This window comes from Magallana gigas, chromosome 2 (genome assembly GCF_963853765.1).
Source record: "Magallana gigas chromosome 2, xbMagGiga1.1, whole genome shotgun sequence".
In the NCBI taxonomy this organism is placed as follows: Eukaryota; Metazoa; Mollusca; class Bivalvia; order Ostreida; family Ostreidae; genus Magallana; species Magallana gigas.
In genome coordinates this window covers 52,172,525-52,190,285 of record NC_088854.1, presented here as the reverse complement: position 1 = coordinate 52,190,285, position 17,761 = coordinate 52,172,525, and the positions used below count along the sequence as shown (strand labels likewise).

Here is a 17,761-nt window from a genome sequence, read left to right as displayed (position 1 = left end):
CGTAGGACATTATTCATTTTTACGATAAAACATATTCTATCTTCACTCTCCTCACAAATATAATGTAACTTTTTTTGCACGTAATCAAATATTTTTTGTCATCACAAAAACAAAAGTAAGTACTTAGTTGAAATGTATATTTGTTATTTTATACTTTCTCTCATAAGAAATCATTAATATATATGAACAGGATAAATAGCAAAAGTCCTATGAAAATTTACCCGTATTTGTAATATCATTTCTGAGTTTATTCATGCAGATGTGATATTGTGGAAACATAAACTAAAAATCCCGATAGCGTGAATGTATTGCGCAACCGCAAGATTGTAAAATCCAAAATATCCAGGTGATTTCCGGGATATTTGGAGGAATTTCGTTGATTATTAATTAGCGAAGCTTAACTGAGAAAAAATAAAAACAAATTGGTAATCTTCAAGTACCATTGATGTTTAAAATATATAAAACAAAAGACAGTATTCTTCCGATTTCTCGACCAAGACCAAAAATTCGAGTCTATTATTTTAATATAGTAGTATAGAAAATATTTTTCATAAGTGACTCCAAAAGAATTCGTATATCAATGTCTCAGCTGAACCTCTTTTTGATGAGAGTACATGTAGAATGAGAAGAATACTCAAAATGTTAAATGATTACTAGATTTTGACCCGTGCGTGCACGGGTTGACTTTGCAAATAATATCGGACATTTACGAAATAGATACATCGACACACCGTAGTGTTGACATTTACATAACCAAGCTTTGAGACTACAATAATGCTATTAATTTCACTATACTCTACTTAGTTAGAATAATCTAACTGTGTCTCGGAACAGGCCTTCACCACAGATAAGATGCCTCCCATATACCCGTAATGTAGCAAAAAAAATGCAGAATCGCGCCGAAACGATTTTGGAGAAAATAAATGAGGCTGCATTGCAAATAACAGTCAAGTTTTCATCTAGAAATTTAAAATTCATTTTAATGAAGAATTCAACACTCTTTCACCAACTTTGAAGGCTGTATAACAGCCTCCGTATATTGTGATTGTCTTGCCCGTGACGCAAATAATGAGGATTCCCTAAGCACAATCTAGCGGTGGACGAAATACTAAATAATTATGAGATTCAATGAATTGAACATGGTGTGCTTCTTCGTTCGCGTATTATCAATTAATCTCCCGCAGAGACGTATCTTTCTTTTCCACTGCACCCCCCCCCCCCGCAAGTGATTTTGGAAGTGTGTATTAACAAGCTGATAAGAGTGTTGCGCTTGAAAAAAAAATAGATAGCATTGACATGGAATCTTTTATATGATACAAACAATAGCCATAATATAAATCATCAAAACTGGTACCATGTAACTGAACTTGAGTTCTCTGCAAATTCAAAATAAATAGCAAAATTAAGGTCCATGTGTTTTTGTGTCCATAGTCTTAACCTGAGAGAGAGAGAGAGAGAGAGAGAGAGAGAGAGAGAGAGAGAGAGAGAGAGATTTCTGTTGAGAAGAAAGAAGTATACAAATTAAACTTCAAAAACACGGTATATCAATTTTTAAATCAATTAGGCATACTTCTTTTCTCTTTTCTTGAAATCAAACATCACACACAGTGTAGAATACTACATTGTTAGGCATACTTCTTTAAATCAAACATCACAAACAGTGTAGAATACTACATTGTAAGGCATGCTTCATTTCTCTTTACTTGAAATCAAACATCACAAACAGTGTAGAATACTTTATTGTTAGACATACTTCTTTTCTCCTTACTTGCAATGAAACCTATTAATTAGAACGAAACTTTTTCCCTTATTTCGGAAGGAACACGTGGAGCACCTCGCGTGTTGACTTGATCATAATTAACAGGGGTAACACGTGGACTCGGACTGAAACTGCATGATGGATCCAATCACAATGTACTGTATTCTTTTGTGGATACTAAATTTATGAATATATAATATTAGTATATTTCAAATGAATGTACGTAAAATTACGCCTAAACTACATGTATACCGTGTTTTTAAAGTTATAATTCGTAAACTTCTTTTTTCTCAACAGAAATCTCTCTCTCTCTCTCTCTCTCTCTCTCTCTCTCTCTCTCTCTCTCTCTCTCTCTCTCAACGATCATAATAAGAGAATATCTGTATCGACGACACTCAGTAATCAAGATACCCCTTCTGTAAGATAGAAAGGGGGGTAGGGGTGGTTGTACGGTTAGACGAAGTAGTTTGCAATTTAGAGGCTATCTTTTGTCTTGAACAGGTGTGGGTTTGCAAGTCACGATACACAGGAAATGATATACTTTATCTAATTACACAAGAGTAATTTAAGTTGTATGCATTTAATAACATGTATAGTTTCCCATGTTGTTTTGTGATGCAAAATAATTTCCTACTTCCTTTTTTGTAAAAAAAAAAAAAACACCTTTAAGTAGTAATATAACAAACTTTTAAGGTTAAAATAAGAGAACAATAGTAATTATTTTAAAATTATTTACCTAACTCTGATATCAACCTTAAAACCTCGCGCAATAATACTAAACCGCTTCTCGAATATTCTAACATGATAAGCTGTAAGCGCGCTGTTATTCCTTAAATAAAAAAATTATATATTGTCATTAGTTTAATTTCCTCCAAAATGATGCCTCCGTCTGATAGTACTTTCAGTACTTTGATTTTACTCGCTTCCAATATTTACACACCATGTTGACATTCGGAACTCTCGGGATATTTCATATTAATTGCACTGAGTTAGAGTTATCTCCCGTATTTCTTAGATGAACAAAATATAACACAAATTTTCAATAAAAATTGACACGTACTTGTTATATCGTTTCTGAGTTTATCCATACAAATATGATATTGTGGAAACATAAACTAAAGAGCCTCCCGGGATTTAGCGTGAATGTAATGCGCATGTGCAAGATTTTAAAAACCAAAATATCCAGATAATTTGCGGATTTTTAAAAGGAATTTTCGTTGATTATTAATTGGCGAAGCTTGATTGAGAAAAAATAAAAACAAATTGGTAATCTTCAAGTACCAATGATGTTTAAAATATATAAAACAAAAGACAGGTATTAAAGCCCAAAAATTCGAGTCTATTATTTTAATATAGTAGTATATATTGTTTTTATAATGACATCACACATCAGATTTAAAAGGTTTAACTACCATAGATAAATATTTTCTCATTCTGTGCATTCTTATTTTTTATTTTTTTGTCATGACAGAAATATTTGTATAAATAATTTCTTAAGAATATTGTAAGTATTATAATGAAAATTAAACTATTTGAATTTCAGTTTGATTTTCAGTTACATATTTATTTATATGCATGTGAATTATTGAAAAAGAAATAATCGTAAGCAATATTTATTGAAATCAAGGCATTATCCTTTTGCTGCAATCATTCCTAATATCTAAAAGAGAATTTGAATTACAAAAACACTCATGATAAACTTTCCTTTAAAATAATTACGATTAAAATGATTCTCATTAAAACATTGAAAATTTGTCTTGGTATCCCCATAATACACATTTTGCATTTTTTTTTACAACACACATGTAATTGACAACTTGTGGGTTTTTTTTTTTGTTCTTAGATAGAAAAATGTCAATCCAAACCATAAAGAGGGGCTTGGCATACAAAATGTTTTTATCATTATAATCAATAAACGTAGTTTTATGATTGTTTATTTTTATAATTCATAATGGTTAAATAATTTCAAATTCTATTTGCCAAGTAGTCAGTTTGATAATGTCGTTAATTCTTTCATCAGCTTCTTAAAAGCAAAAAAAAAAAGGGTTTATTTTCCAAATTCTGAAAATTCTAATCGGGGGGGGGGGGGGGGGGGGGGGGCAAGTATACCTTTAACTTCAATTTCGCTGTTCATTTCCTTATTTTCAATTCAATTCTTTACATGGTCCCATAAAAAGGGGGGGGGGGGTATTTCAATTTTTTGTATGTAAGTTTAATAGAAATCTTTGCTGCGTAAAAAAGCAGCCCCCTCCCGGCTCCCCCTGAGCTACGTGCCTGTTACGTAATAAATATAATGAATCTGAGAATAAAATCAAGGTCTTGGCATATATAGTGAATAATTCTTGATTGAAAATATCAAAATTGTTTGGACAGTTCCATATTTTCTCCATTCGCAAAAGTTAAAAGATGGTAAGCGATGGTATAAAAATATAATTTATAAAAGAACCCAAAACGATCAACTCCAGGGATTCACCTATTCCAGTAGGTACTAGTATGTTTAAGATGATTACAATTCACAGTTATTGACATTTAAGTGAATCTCTTAGTACCAAAATGGTAGCATGGAAATGGAAAAGCCTGCTTAACAAAACAAGGAAAGGAAAGCTCATAATGTGGAAATTAACGTCAAATTATCTACCCATCTTTGTTTTTTACTCATGTAATTTATCTATTTTGTCCTGAAGAAGGGACTGGTTGTCCCGAAAATTTGATAATATTTATTGTTCGTGTCGTTAGCCATTTTTAGAGCTTTACATATTCAGTTTACTGGCTTAGTATCTATATATTAGATCCGACACTCTAAAGATGCCTAGTGTTGTTGATTCTATTTAGTGCTTTAGAGAGAGAGAGAGAGAGAGAGAGAGAGAGAGAGAGAGAGAGAGAGAGAGAGAGAGAGAGAGAGAGAGGAGAGAGAGAGAGAGAGAGTTTTTTAAAAAATATTTAGTTGTCGAAACAGTGCAAAACTCCACATAAAAAATAACAGATAGAAACTGAAATAAATCAAATTATTATACAGTATGCAAATTTCTGAAATTCTTTATGATTTAACAGGTAACGGGAAACAAAAATTATTTGCGACGTAATAGTTCAGGGAAAAACGGAAATCGACTTAGTTATCTGGAGAACCCATCTGGGTAAGCCTTGTATACATATAAAACATTTCATAAGAATTAACCTTATATATATTTTAAACCTATATGTGTGTACATCTTGCTATTAAATAGATATCCTTGATGTTTGTACACCAGGAAATATACGTCGGCCAATGCAGTAAATCAATAGAAGTCACAAAATGCGGACTTTTTATACTGCCAAGAGGAAATTAGTAGGAATGTAATTGCGCATCAGAAAATTGGGATTACCAAATATACTGTGTAAGTTTCACTCAGGTGACGTTTTACCAGAATATATATACTTTTCTGGACTCCTAGATATTCCATGGTAACCACGTAACAACACTTGAGGCAAAACGTGTGTATAAGGTGTGGGTGGGGATGGGGGTGATAATGCAACACAATAACTGAAATATTGGACCAACCAAAGCAAATCTTAATGGAAAGCAAAAGCATATCGCGATAAAAGTAAAGACCAAACCAAAGTCTTGTCTATGTCTTTTATCTTTACTTATTAAACCCACACCTTAACGAAAATTTCCCAAAACTTTTTTTTTAATTCGTAATCCAAGGTCTAAAACTTGTTATTGTTCTGTTTTTAGTTAATTTTCAGACCTGGAAATATTACGGCAACTAACAATTTGTTTTCTTTTTTATCATATAACATTCTTTTGCATGTTGTAAGCGCATTCTCATTTTTATATATCACATAGTTGTCTGAAACTAATATTTGGAACAAGATAATAAAAACAAAATGAATATGAATAGAACAAAAAAACATTATAAACATCCGTTTTAGGGATACACATTAACATTTTTCTTCCTGATCAATATAGGCGACAATAACTATTGGGAAGGAAAACACTTTTCCAAATGAAGTCACAAAGTTGAACAATCTACACGAGAAAACATATTAATAGTATAAGATTTATTTTAGTTCAAATTTATTTTAAAAAGTAATGTTTTTTAATTATTGTACATATTTTACAAGTATTTTGACGATATGCCCTGTTTAATACAATGAAAAGCATATTTTGAGGAAGAAGGTTGTTAATGAAATACTTTTAAAAACAATCGTTTTCATAGGCCTTTGAACACATGCAGTGAACACTGAAAACATTAACTTGATCATACTGGCTATTGAAAACCAAGCCAATATTTACGAAAAAGGCTAAAAACTACAACTCGCGGTCAAATATTTTCTCCGAACACTTGCATCTCAATGTTAAATCGATCTTGATTTAAGATAAAAATATCTTTTTCGTCATATAGATCAAACATTTTGTTGAATTTTGTTTAAATTAATGATATATCGAATTAAAAAAGGAACATTGAAATATGGGGGTATTCATCCTACTTAAACTGATATTGAAACAACAAAACCACAGTCAACTATATGTTGCTCAACATATTATTGCATTATATAGATGTTATAGGTGTTGTCACTTTATCACTGGGAAAACTCCAAATCATCAAAAAATCAATCAGAAAGATGCTATTTCACTTGAATTTCCTTGCTACAATCCATCAGCTATACTATTATAAATATTAATGCAAAGAAGTTTAAGTCGATTGCTAAAAGCTGTACGCCTTACATGAGGACTTGAGGACAGCAATTCTTTACTTGAATATAAGTATAGTTTGTAGGAACTCAGAGTCTAGTATTCTTTGAAACTAACACAATTCAGCACTAAACCTGGGAACAAATGTCTGACTTCTTCACATGGTTCCTCGGTAGTCTTTCTTTTACATCTGAAACATAAAAATAAATTGTTGACGATTGTTACTTTATGATTGGACAAAACACTCATGTCTATATTGCTAATATATATTAACCAAAATTAAATAGATTTATTAAAACGCTACTAGTATTTCATTTGCTGTAGATCAAGGTGTTTTAAATTTGTTGTACATTCGGAGTTTCCAATTCAGTATTGAACTCCACTGCAGTCTGTATTTCTGATTAGCAATTATATTTGTTTCCACAATCATTGGAAGAATATATATATATATATATATATATTAATTTTTATGGTGTTCATAGTTCATTCACCTCAAATGCCAGACCAGTAAAGACGTTTCAAAACATTTGCAATAAACAGGTAAACCAAAACTCCGAGAATCAAAATTTTGTTCACGGTTTCTGTAGTTTGAGAAACGCTTACTCCAATCCGTCCCACCCACCCATACTAAAGTTGTATAATGAATGGAGTTACTTTTATAGGACATGATAAATCCCCGTCCCGATCGGGTCCTATGGTGTACAGTGAACTGAATTTTGATGTATCCACCATACAACCAGACACCTTCCTGTAAGCTTGAGTGTTTCAATGAGCATGAGGGTCGCCCAGCCCCGACGTGTAAAACTCTCAGCTCATCCCGCCGAGTGTCTAAGTCAACGTCATGGAGACGCAGGTATAAGGCTCCTTCAGGTTTTATCTAGGGGAATTTAAATGTATTTTTAAAAATAAAATTGCACCTTAAATATCAAAGAGAAACAGCTAAAATCACGTCAATCTAAATTATCCATCCATATTTTCATTGAATGGACTCCAACTGTCAAAAGGTTTTGACGTACTACAGTGTATATATAGTAAGTATTTCCACTAAACAACAAACCTTAATTAGCGTTGTACACTTCTGTGGCTGGGCTCGGTAGTTCCACGGATAATCGTCATGACTTCTGAGAAGTCCCCTTTTGCCTTTTGCTTCTCTTTTCTTGCAGATGTCTAGGATGTTTTCTTCATAAACAAAAATATTACAATCAGGATTCAATCATAATCTGTTGTGGAAGATTGTTCCTATAGTTTATACACAAATGTTGATATTGTACGTCCTATTCAATAACCTCTATAAGAAAAGGGATGCATTATCTGTAGATAGAGTGCTTTCGCCATTCAACACTCACTTTTTGGCATACATTGGTGTTCTCTAGTTGTAAACAGGGACCCCTGCTTCCCAATGCAATTCGTGTCGTGTGACATGGCCATTACCTGAGGTGAATCCCAGCTAACTTTACACGATTCTTTCCAGAAACAGTTGTTCTTTTGCACTAGTAGTTGAGGAGATAGCCCCTGACACAGAGGTTTGGATCTTTTTGCATAGGGAACGTAAGACAAAAGGAGGTCTATAGAATGAATTACTGAACCATTTGGGCAAGAATACTTATATGCCTTTTTTTGCCATCCAACGCGGTCTTGTATGATTCCTAAAAAGAAAATGGTGGATAAATTACGATGTTTTGAATTATGTATTTTATAAAATTACTAGTATATCAGTTGTGTAGATTGTTAAGAAGGGTGATACGGAAGCAATACGAGGTCCTTGAAAAAGAAAATGCAAATTTGGTGAGGCGTTAGACAAGCCCATGAATTTTCTCAAGAACCCCATAAATTTCCCTATTGCCTCTCTAAGTACATGTATCTACCAAATGAATTCATCTTGCCTATGGTTTTACACTTAAAACTCTACGCTCCCTTATTCATTGAGTTTGAATTATTAAAAGAAAAATGTACCTAAGTGGGTTTCTATGACTTTTTTCTCAATTGCAATAATCGCAACTGTTATTACCTGTATGAAACAGCAAAGATAGCATTTTTTCTTTATGTGTTATTGCTCTGGAATAATTTTATGTTAAAATTCTTTCATTTTAAATTGTTATCAATGAGTGTGAGCACTAAAAATCTGAAAACTATCACAACTGAAAAAAATGTTCTCGTTATAACGCAAAATTACAGAAAAAATAGTCCGTGGAAACTACGTTAAGAAATGGTATTGTCTGGTTTCTAATATTTGCATAAATGACCATTATATTAACATAATAGATTCTATTAATTTTTAAGTGCAACAAATAAAATAAGACTTCTTCTTTCGGAAACCTTTTCACATCGCTTTAAAAATTGTGATTCATATATATATATATATATATATATATATATATATATATATATATATATATATATATATATATATATATATATATATTAGGGATGTCAACGAGTACCCGGTTAACCGGGTACTCGATCGAACGTCCGAGTATCGAATACTAAAATCGGTACTCGGTTACTCGGATGTATATTTTTTAATATTTCTAAGTTTCTTTAATAATGCATTAAAACATCGGTTTTAAAACTTAAAATGTCCACTGCACTTGTACATACAGTAATTAGGATTTCCTACGCCTCTAAATATGCTAAATGACCGTTATCGCCTGTGGCAGTGTTTATATAGTAATTATCGTGACCAAGCACCTGTTACCTAGCTTTTCTCACCTTTGACTGTCTTCTACCCTTATTTTTGGCTTACTTTAATGATTTGTTTTCACTGAACATCGTTTATATAGTCTATTATATAAATTAGATAGCACACAGTAGAGAAATTGAACAGACAATGCCGCCACCGACCTCAAGGGTCTGGAAATATTTTCAAAGAACTGAAGATTCAAAAAACGTAAAATGTCAGCAGTGCGAAGTAAACTTATCCCATACGGGGGAAACGACAAACATGTTAAATCACATTCGTCTTAAACATAAGGAGGAATTTGACAGTCCAGAAACTCCAGAAAAACAAAAACTCATAATTCTTACAACAGAAACACACTTACGGGGAAACCTCCCATTAGATCATGTCGTTTTATTTCTACAAAAGTGACCAAGGTTTTACAGTTATCAATGTACTTGTTCATATTTATTACACTTTTACCGAGTACCCGGGTACTCGATCGGAAAAACGTCCGAGTAACCGAGTACTAAAAATTGACCGATTTGACATCCCTAATATATATATATAATGATTGTTAATATAAATACGAGTTTGGTTTAGAATAAACATAAAAGTGGCAAAATTCGAAAAATTAACCGATACAAGTTCTATAACTCAAAATATGCAAAAAGCGAGGCATTTCATAGACAAGCCATGCTGCCTTTGTTCAATTTTCTAGAATGTTTAGCTTATTATGCATTAATGTTAAATAACGTAATATGTTTAGTTAAATATATAGAATTAATGCTAAAAGAAATAGTACTGAAAAAAGTGTATATGTTTATTCTAAAATTGAAGAAGCTTTTATTCTTTTTTCTTAAATTCTTTTAACTTTTCAAATATATACTTTGCCTTTGGCTAGTTTGTTCAGTGGTGTAATTATATGATTTTGTTACTCTTGTATAATTTCATAAGGGATTTAAACAGAGAATAGATACGTACTTCCTTTGAGTATAATAGCATTAAGACTTCTAAAGCAACGCCCAGGGAAGTTATGCCTATGGGGATTGTCTTTTATGCATCCTGTTTTTAATCTTTACAGATATTAAGATTTTTTGGTTATTATTTTGGTTTGTCGATGATATCAGAGAGTGTATAATATATAATCATGGATAAGTTTCATATCTTGCCAAAAAACCAGAAGTTTCACCGTTCTGCAGATATGTAATCCTCTAAAAAAGGCTACTAATCGTGATGGATTTGTTATCGCTAGCCCAGTTTCTAATTTTTCACCAAAACACTTGTCTCTTCTGAGACAGGGTACATAGAGTAGGAAGGCTACAGACCAAGTGTATCAATATTCAAAGCTTCTGGTATGCGTTTTACAGGAGATCTTACGAGCTGCACTTATATTAATCTATACTTATTAACCTATATTAAAAATGTTTCAATTTGATGGAAGTAACATAAATATTGTCGAAATACATATGAATGTTTTTTGTATAAATTCTGTCCTTTAGAGTTTATTCCGTGCGACTGGATGTATTTACAACTTTGTGGTAAGTTATTTTGTAAATGCACCCTAGGACTATACAGTTCCTTGCATCAATACCAATGTCTTTACTTTGGAGTATATTTACATGTATTTACATCAATGAGCCAATCAGGGTAATAGACCTTTGCATCAATACTACATGTACATGCAGTACCAATGTCTCTCTTGAAAAGCGCTACAATGCTTCCGAGAGCTACAGACCACTGAATTATTACATAACAATGTACATGAATAGGCGTTAAATGGTAACGAAGGTTATTGGAAAAGACATGTATGCTGATATGTGAGTATGTACTCGTTTAAACCTTTGTAACCCTGGTTAAGAACATTGATATGAATGCAAGGGTTTGTATCTCATTATTCTTCATTGAAAAGAATTTCACCGATACATGTGTATATTTTTTCACAAAGTTTTCTAAAATTACTTATACAACTTGATATCACCAATAATGGTTATGCATGTTCGAACGACTTTCATGGACGTCTGCAATTTAGCCTCATATCACTCAAAGTATTTCTTTTAAAAATGGTATGTAAGCTACAGACATTTAGAGATATTTTCACAAATAAAGAATGTTGTATGGTTTTTAAGTCTACAACATATTGAACAACGTTTATTTGAAATCTGTTAATATTTTCTGAACCAGAGAATATCGTTAAATTGCCATGAATATTGTAAGTAAGATCCTAAAATGACGTGTTATGGTGCATGTTTAATAAAATATAATATTATATTCCTTTGTCTTAAACTGATAAGATTTAGAGGCATCTGATCTGAAATTGAATTACTTTTATTGAGATATTAAAGAAAAAATATTTGACTAACTCAAATTTTTGAAAGATTTTCTCGATCTAAGTAAAGGTTATCACTTGTTACCATTTCATCTCACCTACCATTTAATTCGCCTACCATTTTATCTCACCTACCATTTTAATTCGCCTACCATTTTATCTCACCTACCATTTTATCTCACCTACCATTTTCCTGAGTGACCACGCCTTTTACGGCTGGCCTTCGTTGCCCAACACCTACAACCAACAAAGGATAGTGCGAGTCCAAATTTCAAAATAAAGCCCGAATTCCAGATGCTTGAGGGATAAAGGTGTATGTATAACCCCTTACCTCGACGTGTTCTGATTCTAATAGCATGTTTTCTGATTCGTTTACACTGGCCCTTGACTTGAGTTCTTTTTAATCTACCATAGTTCGTGATCCACACGGCACCAGTTTCTGCTGACTTGCAGATATTAACAAATGAATCTGTTAAAAAAGAACCATTTCAATGATTCCTAACATCTGTGATAGGCGAGGTGTTATCTAATCTTAAAAAAAGAAAGGTCTTGTCTATCGGCTGAGGCTTTTTTGTATAATATTTTGATCTTTGTATAAACATCTTGAAAGGTTACTCGGTAACTAGGTTACAAAAATAATTGTTTTTGATATGAAATAAAAACCTGTCTAACAAGTAGAAAGTTATAAAGTAAGTGAATTGTTGACATGAATAAAAACAGTTTTGCTGGAAGTAATAAAGTTTGGACATTATCTAAAAAAAAAAAACCAATAACATTATTTATATGTATATACTAGTATTCAGGTCATGCATCATTCTTTAAGGTAACTATTAAATTGCGCTTCTTTATAAAATATACAAAGTAAAATTCAATAACATAACTATGAATTGAATCATAGTTTATTTTTATTATTGATAAGTCCTTACAACGAATGGGACAAAAAACCAAATTGTTTATCGATAACGCCCTGTTTTAATTTTATTCTGGAATTTATTTAAGTTTCTAAACCAAATCCGCATGGCATCTTGTTTTTTTTCTCTGAAAATCTGTTAAACCCTTGACTAGCGAAGATGCCGGAAACTTGATCAGTCGAAATAGAAACTGATATTGTCGAAATAGAAACTGATATTGGGTTGTTCCAAATTTTAGAGATGCAATTTCGCAGAAAATAAGCCAATACAAAGTGATTAAAATCATTACAATTCAGTCCACCCAGTTTTTTTTTGTTATAAACAGTTATATTATTTCCTGATATGATAAAAACGTTAAAAAGTCTTGCGTAAAAAACGTAGATAAAAATATTATATATGTTTTACATGGGATTGAAGGACTACCCCCCAAGTTATAATTTCCTATGAGGAAATATTTTCCTGGTAAGTTCATGCAACCGGAAGATTTCGGACATCCAGGTGAACAACTGACCTTTGGGTACACATTTCAGGTTAGAAAGCTGAATGGCTGAAGCTGAGCAATTTAGCGTCTTGGCTTTTGTGTTGATCTTGCATCGACGATGCCAGCGACACCTTTTCTGGGCTACCAGACTGTTCACAAGACATTTATTATAATTAGTATTAACTCTGTTGTCTTCTAATCTAAACTTCACATTGGCAAAAACATGGTCTTTTGGACACTTCAGCGTTATATAGCTCCGTCGTCCAGTCACGCTTCTAGAAACCACTGCACCGTGGCGAGACTGTTGAGAAACTGACAAATGAAAAGAGATTTCGTCATCATTCAAACCTATTAAAACATTGTAAATTATTAGAACATTGTGATGGCATTCCTTTCTTCAAGTCGTCTAAAATTTAACAGTTCGATATTAGTGAGTTTCTTCATATCAGACTCTTACCAATGGTTACAGTGCTGATATACAAAATTCATTGGCAGTGGTTTAAGTACGATATATGCCTCAAATACTTTCATACAGTACTATTTTTGGCATATATCCATTACATGTATCTAGGCAATACAAAAATGATAGTCGTCAAAGTGAGTTGTACGCCTTTTGTTTATTGTTGTACATGTATAAACTTTGTTTCAACTGATAACACTGATTTTCTTAAAAGTCTTGTAGAACTTAGACTTGAAAACGTGAAAAAAACCTTCGTTACTTCTGTTAATCTTTAATCAAATTACATTGATTATACTGATAAATTGACTGTCTTAAAATAAAATAAAGTGTTTAAGAAATATTGGTTTAGAAATTATTAAAATGAATTTATGATGTCACTTCATCGAAATACATATGCATGTAATTTCTCCCTCGAAATTTGAACAAATCACCAATTGTTTTGATAACGTTTTGCACTTTTAAAAGTTTGTTTCATGTATTATTGCTTTGATGCTAGTGTCCTTTCTGATTAGTCATGTTGTATATTTTATTTGATGAAATAAAATATATCAGAAAGGACACTAGTAACAACTCTGCATCTATAGTGACAGTAATCTTTATTTACCTCAAATAAATACCAAGGCAACACCCACGCGATAAGAGTTAATAATGTACTTACCATGCACTCCTCCCACAAACACGAAAATGGACACAAAAAACAAACGAAGGTCCTGCATTTCACACAACCCACAATACCATCAGATATATAATGGAGGAAGAGCTCCCATAGGCTTGCGTTATATGCTTAAACGTTAACCTTCCTTAAGGAAGCATTAATCCTATGTCTACAATAAACATCCTATTTTATTTACCTGCATATTCTTTATGTATATTTATTTTATAGGCCTTACTAGTATACACGTGCATCTCTTGTTGTACTGACCATTAATCAAAGGAGTTTTTGATTTGCATTGGGGTCTTCATAACTTCATAACCGAACATATGTACGAGCATTTTTACAGTTCCCGGGTTCTGAGTCTTCGTGGCGTAGATCAATACGCTGTTAACACTGACCCAGTTCAAAAACGTCTGCAAAGCTACCATAAGTTTTTTGAATTTTGAATAATCTAGGAGCGAGTCTGAAAAATACCATTCTTATCTTTGTGTTTGTTTTACGGGATATTTTTACTTTGCAGCAGGATATTTTTAAAAGTTTAAATACTTTCATACAACTCATATTCACATCTTGTATGAATATACACAAAACCTACGAAAAAACATAGCGGTTGAGAATACAATTGCATGCTGCATGAAGAAATTTATTCGTTTAGTATTTTGGTATAAAGAATATGGAAGTAAATGCTTTTCGATATTTCTCGAATCCATTTAGACATCGTCCACGAAATCAAACGAATCCTGATCGATTTATTTTATTCTGCCAATACCAATTCGGCTACTACATTTAATACAGTTGATAAAGTATGTCCTTTTACCAACTTCAAAAGTTTCATTATACAATTAACAATCATAGTGTCAACTTATATTTGAAATTATTCATCTTGTTCTTCATAAGTTTCATTCCTTTCTATTCGATTCAGAGCTTCAACTTGTATTTGAAATTACAGCCTTATTGACATCGAAAGACTGTACAAGCGTCAATGATGTTTGTACTCCACCTTCTCCACACCACCCCGAGGAGTGGACCCTTTCGGACTCACAACCATAATAACCCGTTAGAATATTGGTAAATAAAGTATCCTTGGATTAGCATCGATCTACAATTTTTAATTAAAATGGCACTGTCCGTCTATGGAAATTTGTTAGGCTGTAAGGTATATAGAATATATACTGTATACTTTAACAAACTGAACATTAAAAAAATTCCGTTCACAGTCATGCATCAAAAATGTCATGCATTAAAAATGACACTACATGTGTCATGTTGCCGTCTTAAATTTGCCGCTCGCCGTCTACAGATCTTTAGACTGCAAACATGTGATGTGTTTAACCAATGCCTGGTATGAGGCAAAACATAAAACACAAAATACTATGTTTTTTCGTTCGTTCAAGGGTTTCAGAAGTTTCATGTTCCTTCCATATCGCGTAATCTACAATATATATCACATCTGTAGAACACATACATAATCATACTTTTATATTTTTTAGGAGAAAATCTAATCGTCGTGGTGACAAATTCCACCGTCAGATATCTGGTATGAAACTTGTTTGTAGTGTTTAGGGTATTTTAGTCTACCAAAATCTTTACAGTATTTAGAATTTAACTTACTTTAAAGTAAGAATTAGATTATAAATACACGCCCTATTCTAAAACAGAGAGATTCTGTTTGGTGAGTTATATGTACATGTACCAGGTGTGCATCCGTGTGTTTGCTTGACAGTGTGCAGGTTTTTCTACAATGACCAACATATAAACGTTATGGCAGCCATGTTTGATATTTTGATATTTAGCATCGGTTCCCTTTCCCAAAACAAACGTTTGCCTTTATATAAGTTAAATGCAGATGGAGATAATATTGACTCAACAAAAAAACCAACAAAAAACACCCAAAAAACAGCACAGTCACGATCAGTCAATTATCATTCATCGGGAAATATCTTTTTTTTTTATGGCTACGAGGGTTACTATTAAAATCTAGAAAATACTTTAAACAAACAACCACCTGCATTGATTATTGATTATATCAGGTTTATAATTTGTATAAACTACCTGTACTATGATTTTGACCAATGTAAATTGGCAGGAGTGGGAGTATAGTAAAGAACTGCAGTGCATTTGGTAAGGAATAAGGAATCATTCTTTGAGTATTAAGAGGTGATAATTTTGGTCGGGGCGTGGTCAAAACCAATTAAGACCGAAGGGCTTAATGATAAATTTGACCAGAAATTATCACCTCATAATATTCAAAGAATGATTCCTTATTACTTATATTCATATTATTTCCAATGTCTATACTTTAAAACAACATTTTTAAAACCACTATTTTTTTCATGAAGCACATGCTATGTATTACTACGCGGCGCAGCCAAGACCGTGTCTCGGTTATGCTGTAAGACACGCCCACTTTGTGTTGCTCATCTTTTATGAAGTTATCGGGTTTTAGGGTTCAAAATTGATTCGTAATATTATCACACACAGCGACAGCTAAAAATGTAAATATTTTCATATAAAACATTTAATACACGTGTGAACTAAATAAACACCATAGTAATTTAAATGAGCAATAACTCTCTCTCCCTCTCTTTTAATTGATAAAAATAAAATCATTGAGCATTTAGGATGCATGTGTCTAAACAATGATACAATGTATTAAAGGCCTACGATTAAACTGAACCTGTAAATATAAAAAGAAATCATTTCTTGCATTTCATTTGATTTATTTTGTTAAAGGTATTCATAATAGACAATAATGCACATTCCTCTACATAAACTGTATGCCTTCTACATACATACTTGGCTATTTTTATGTTAATCAAATAAGGAAACTTTCCTCATAAAATATCAATATACCAGGGCTCGGTTTCACAATACTATGGTAAGATCTGTCATAAGACATATCTTAAGATTATCATAAGATCTGACTTATGACAATCACAAGATCTATTACTTTTGTTTTACAAAGCTATCAGGATATTTCGTCATCTTAAGACAATTCTTAAGTCAGCTTCATGATTGTGGAGACTAAATCATTCAGTGCGAATTGTTAAAAACAAGAAGAAGTATAGTTTTCTTTTTGCTTATTTATTCAAATTAGATAGTGTATGTTATAAATTTTAATGAGATTTATGCTGACATGACATTTAATTTTGCACCAACTGAATATCTTTTAAAGATGAGAGTGAGGATGGTGTTATTGTTTAAAACTGTCTAAAATATGATTGAAGTTGGTCATAATTAAAATAAATATTCGATAATAGATATCTTACTTAAGAAATAAAAAGTGTTTTTATGAAATATATTGCAGACTAGTGTTATTTTACTTATTACCGCATTTGCGTCGGTACAATCAACAGATTTGTTCAAGTGAAGTCGGTTGTGACCAATTATCAAGTACGAACTTAGAAGTCCGTGCGGTCAGAAAAAATGTTTAAAGATGTCTACGAAGGGTAATGTCTAATTTTACAGACAAAGTGACCAACCATTTTTTTATCATACACATGTTAACAATTTAATAGAAAACAAATCTGTTTTACATCCATGCAACTGTTGTTAACTAAAACAAAGCAGGAGCTTTGCATAACAGAATTGCAAGGTCTGTATCTCGTCAGCCGATATCCAGATTTCGGTTACATATTAGAAATACTTTAATAAAACACTATTTACAACAAATATGAAGTTAAGCTCAAATTCTGACTATGTCATGTTGATAATTATATCAATGTAAACAAGAAATTGGAAAGGTAGCTAACGTAAACGAAACTTGAATAATAATTTATTCAATTCCAGAACATATACATTTAGGTGTATGTAATTTGTGTGTTTGTACTTTTTA

General features: G+C 32.1%; 1 protein-coding gene across 1 annotated transcript; it reads right to left on the bottom strand.

The window, feature by feature from the left end:
• Positions 1 to 6,425: 6,425 nt before the first annotated feature.
• On the bottom strand, positions 6,426 to 14,087 carry LOC105332920 (uncharacterized). The gene is made up of 8 exons (XM_034447274.2): positions 13,930 to 14,087; positions 12,842 to 13,123; positions 11,751 to 11,888; positions 11,606 to 11,656; positions 7,781 to 8,080; positions 7,492 to 7,613; positions 7,089 to 7,311; positions 6,426 to 6,624 (listed from the first exon to the last, which is right to left on the bottom strand). The coding sequence occupies exons 1-8, from the start codon at positions 13,985 to 13,987 to the stop codon at positions 6,563 to 6,565; spliced, it is 1,236 nt and encodes a 411-aa protein (XP_034303165.2). The 5' UTR covers positions 13,988 to 14,087; the 3' UTR covers positions 6,426 to 6,562.
• Positions 14,088 to 17,761: the final 3,674 nt, after the last annotated feature.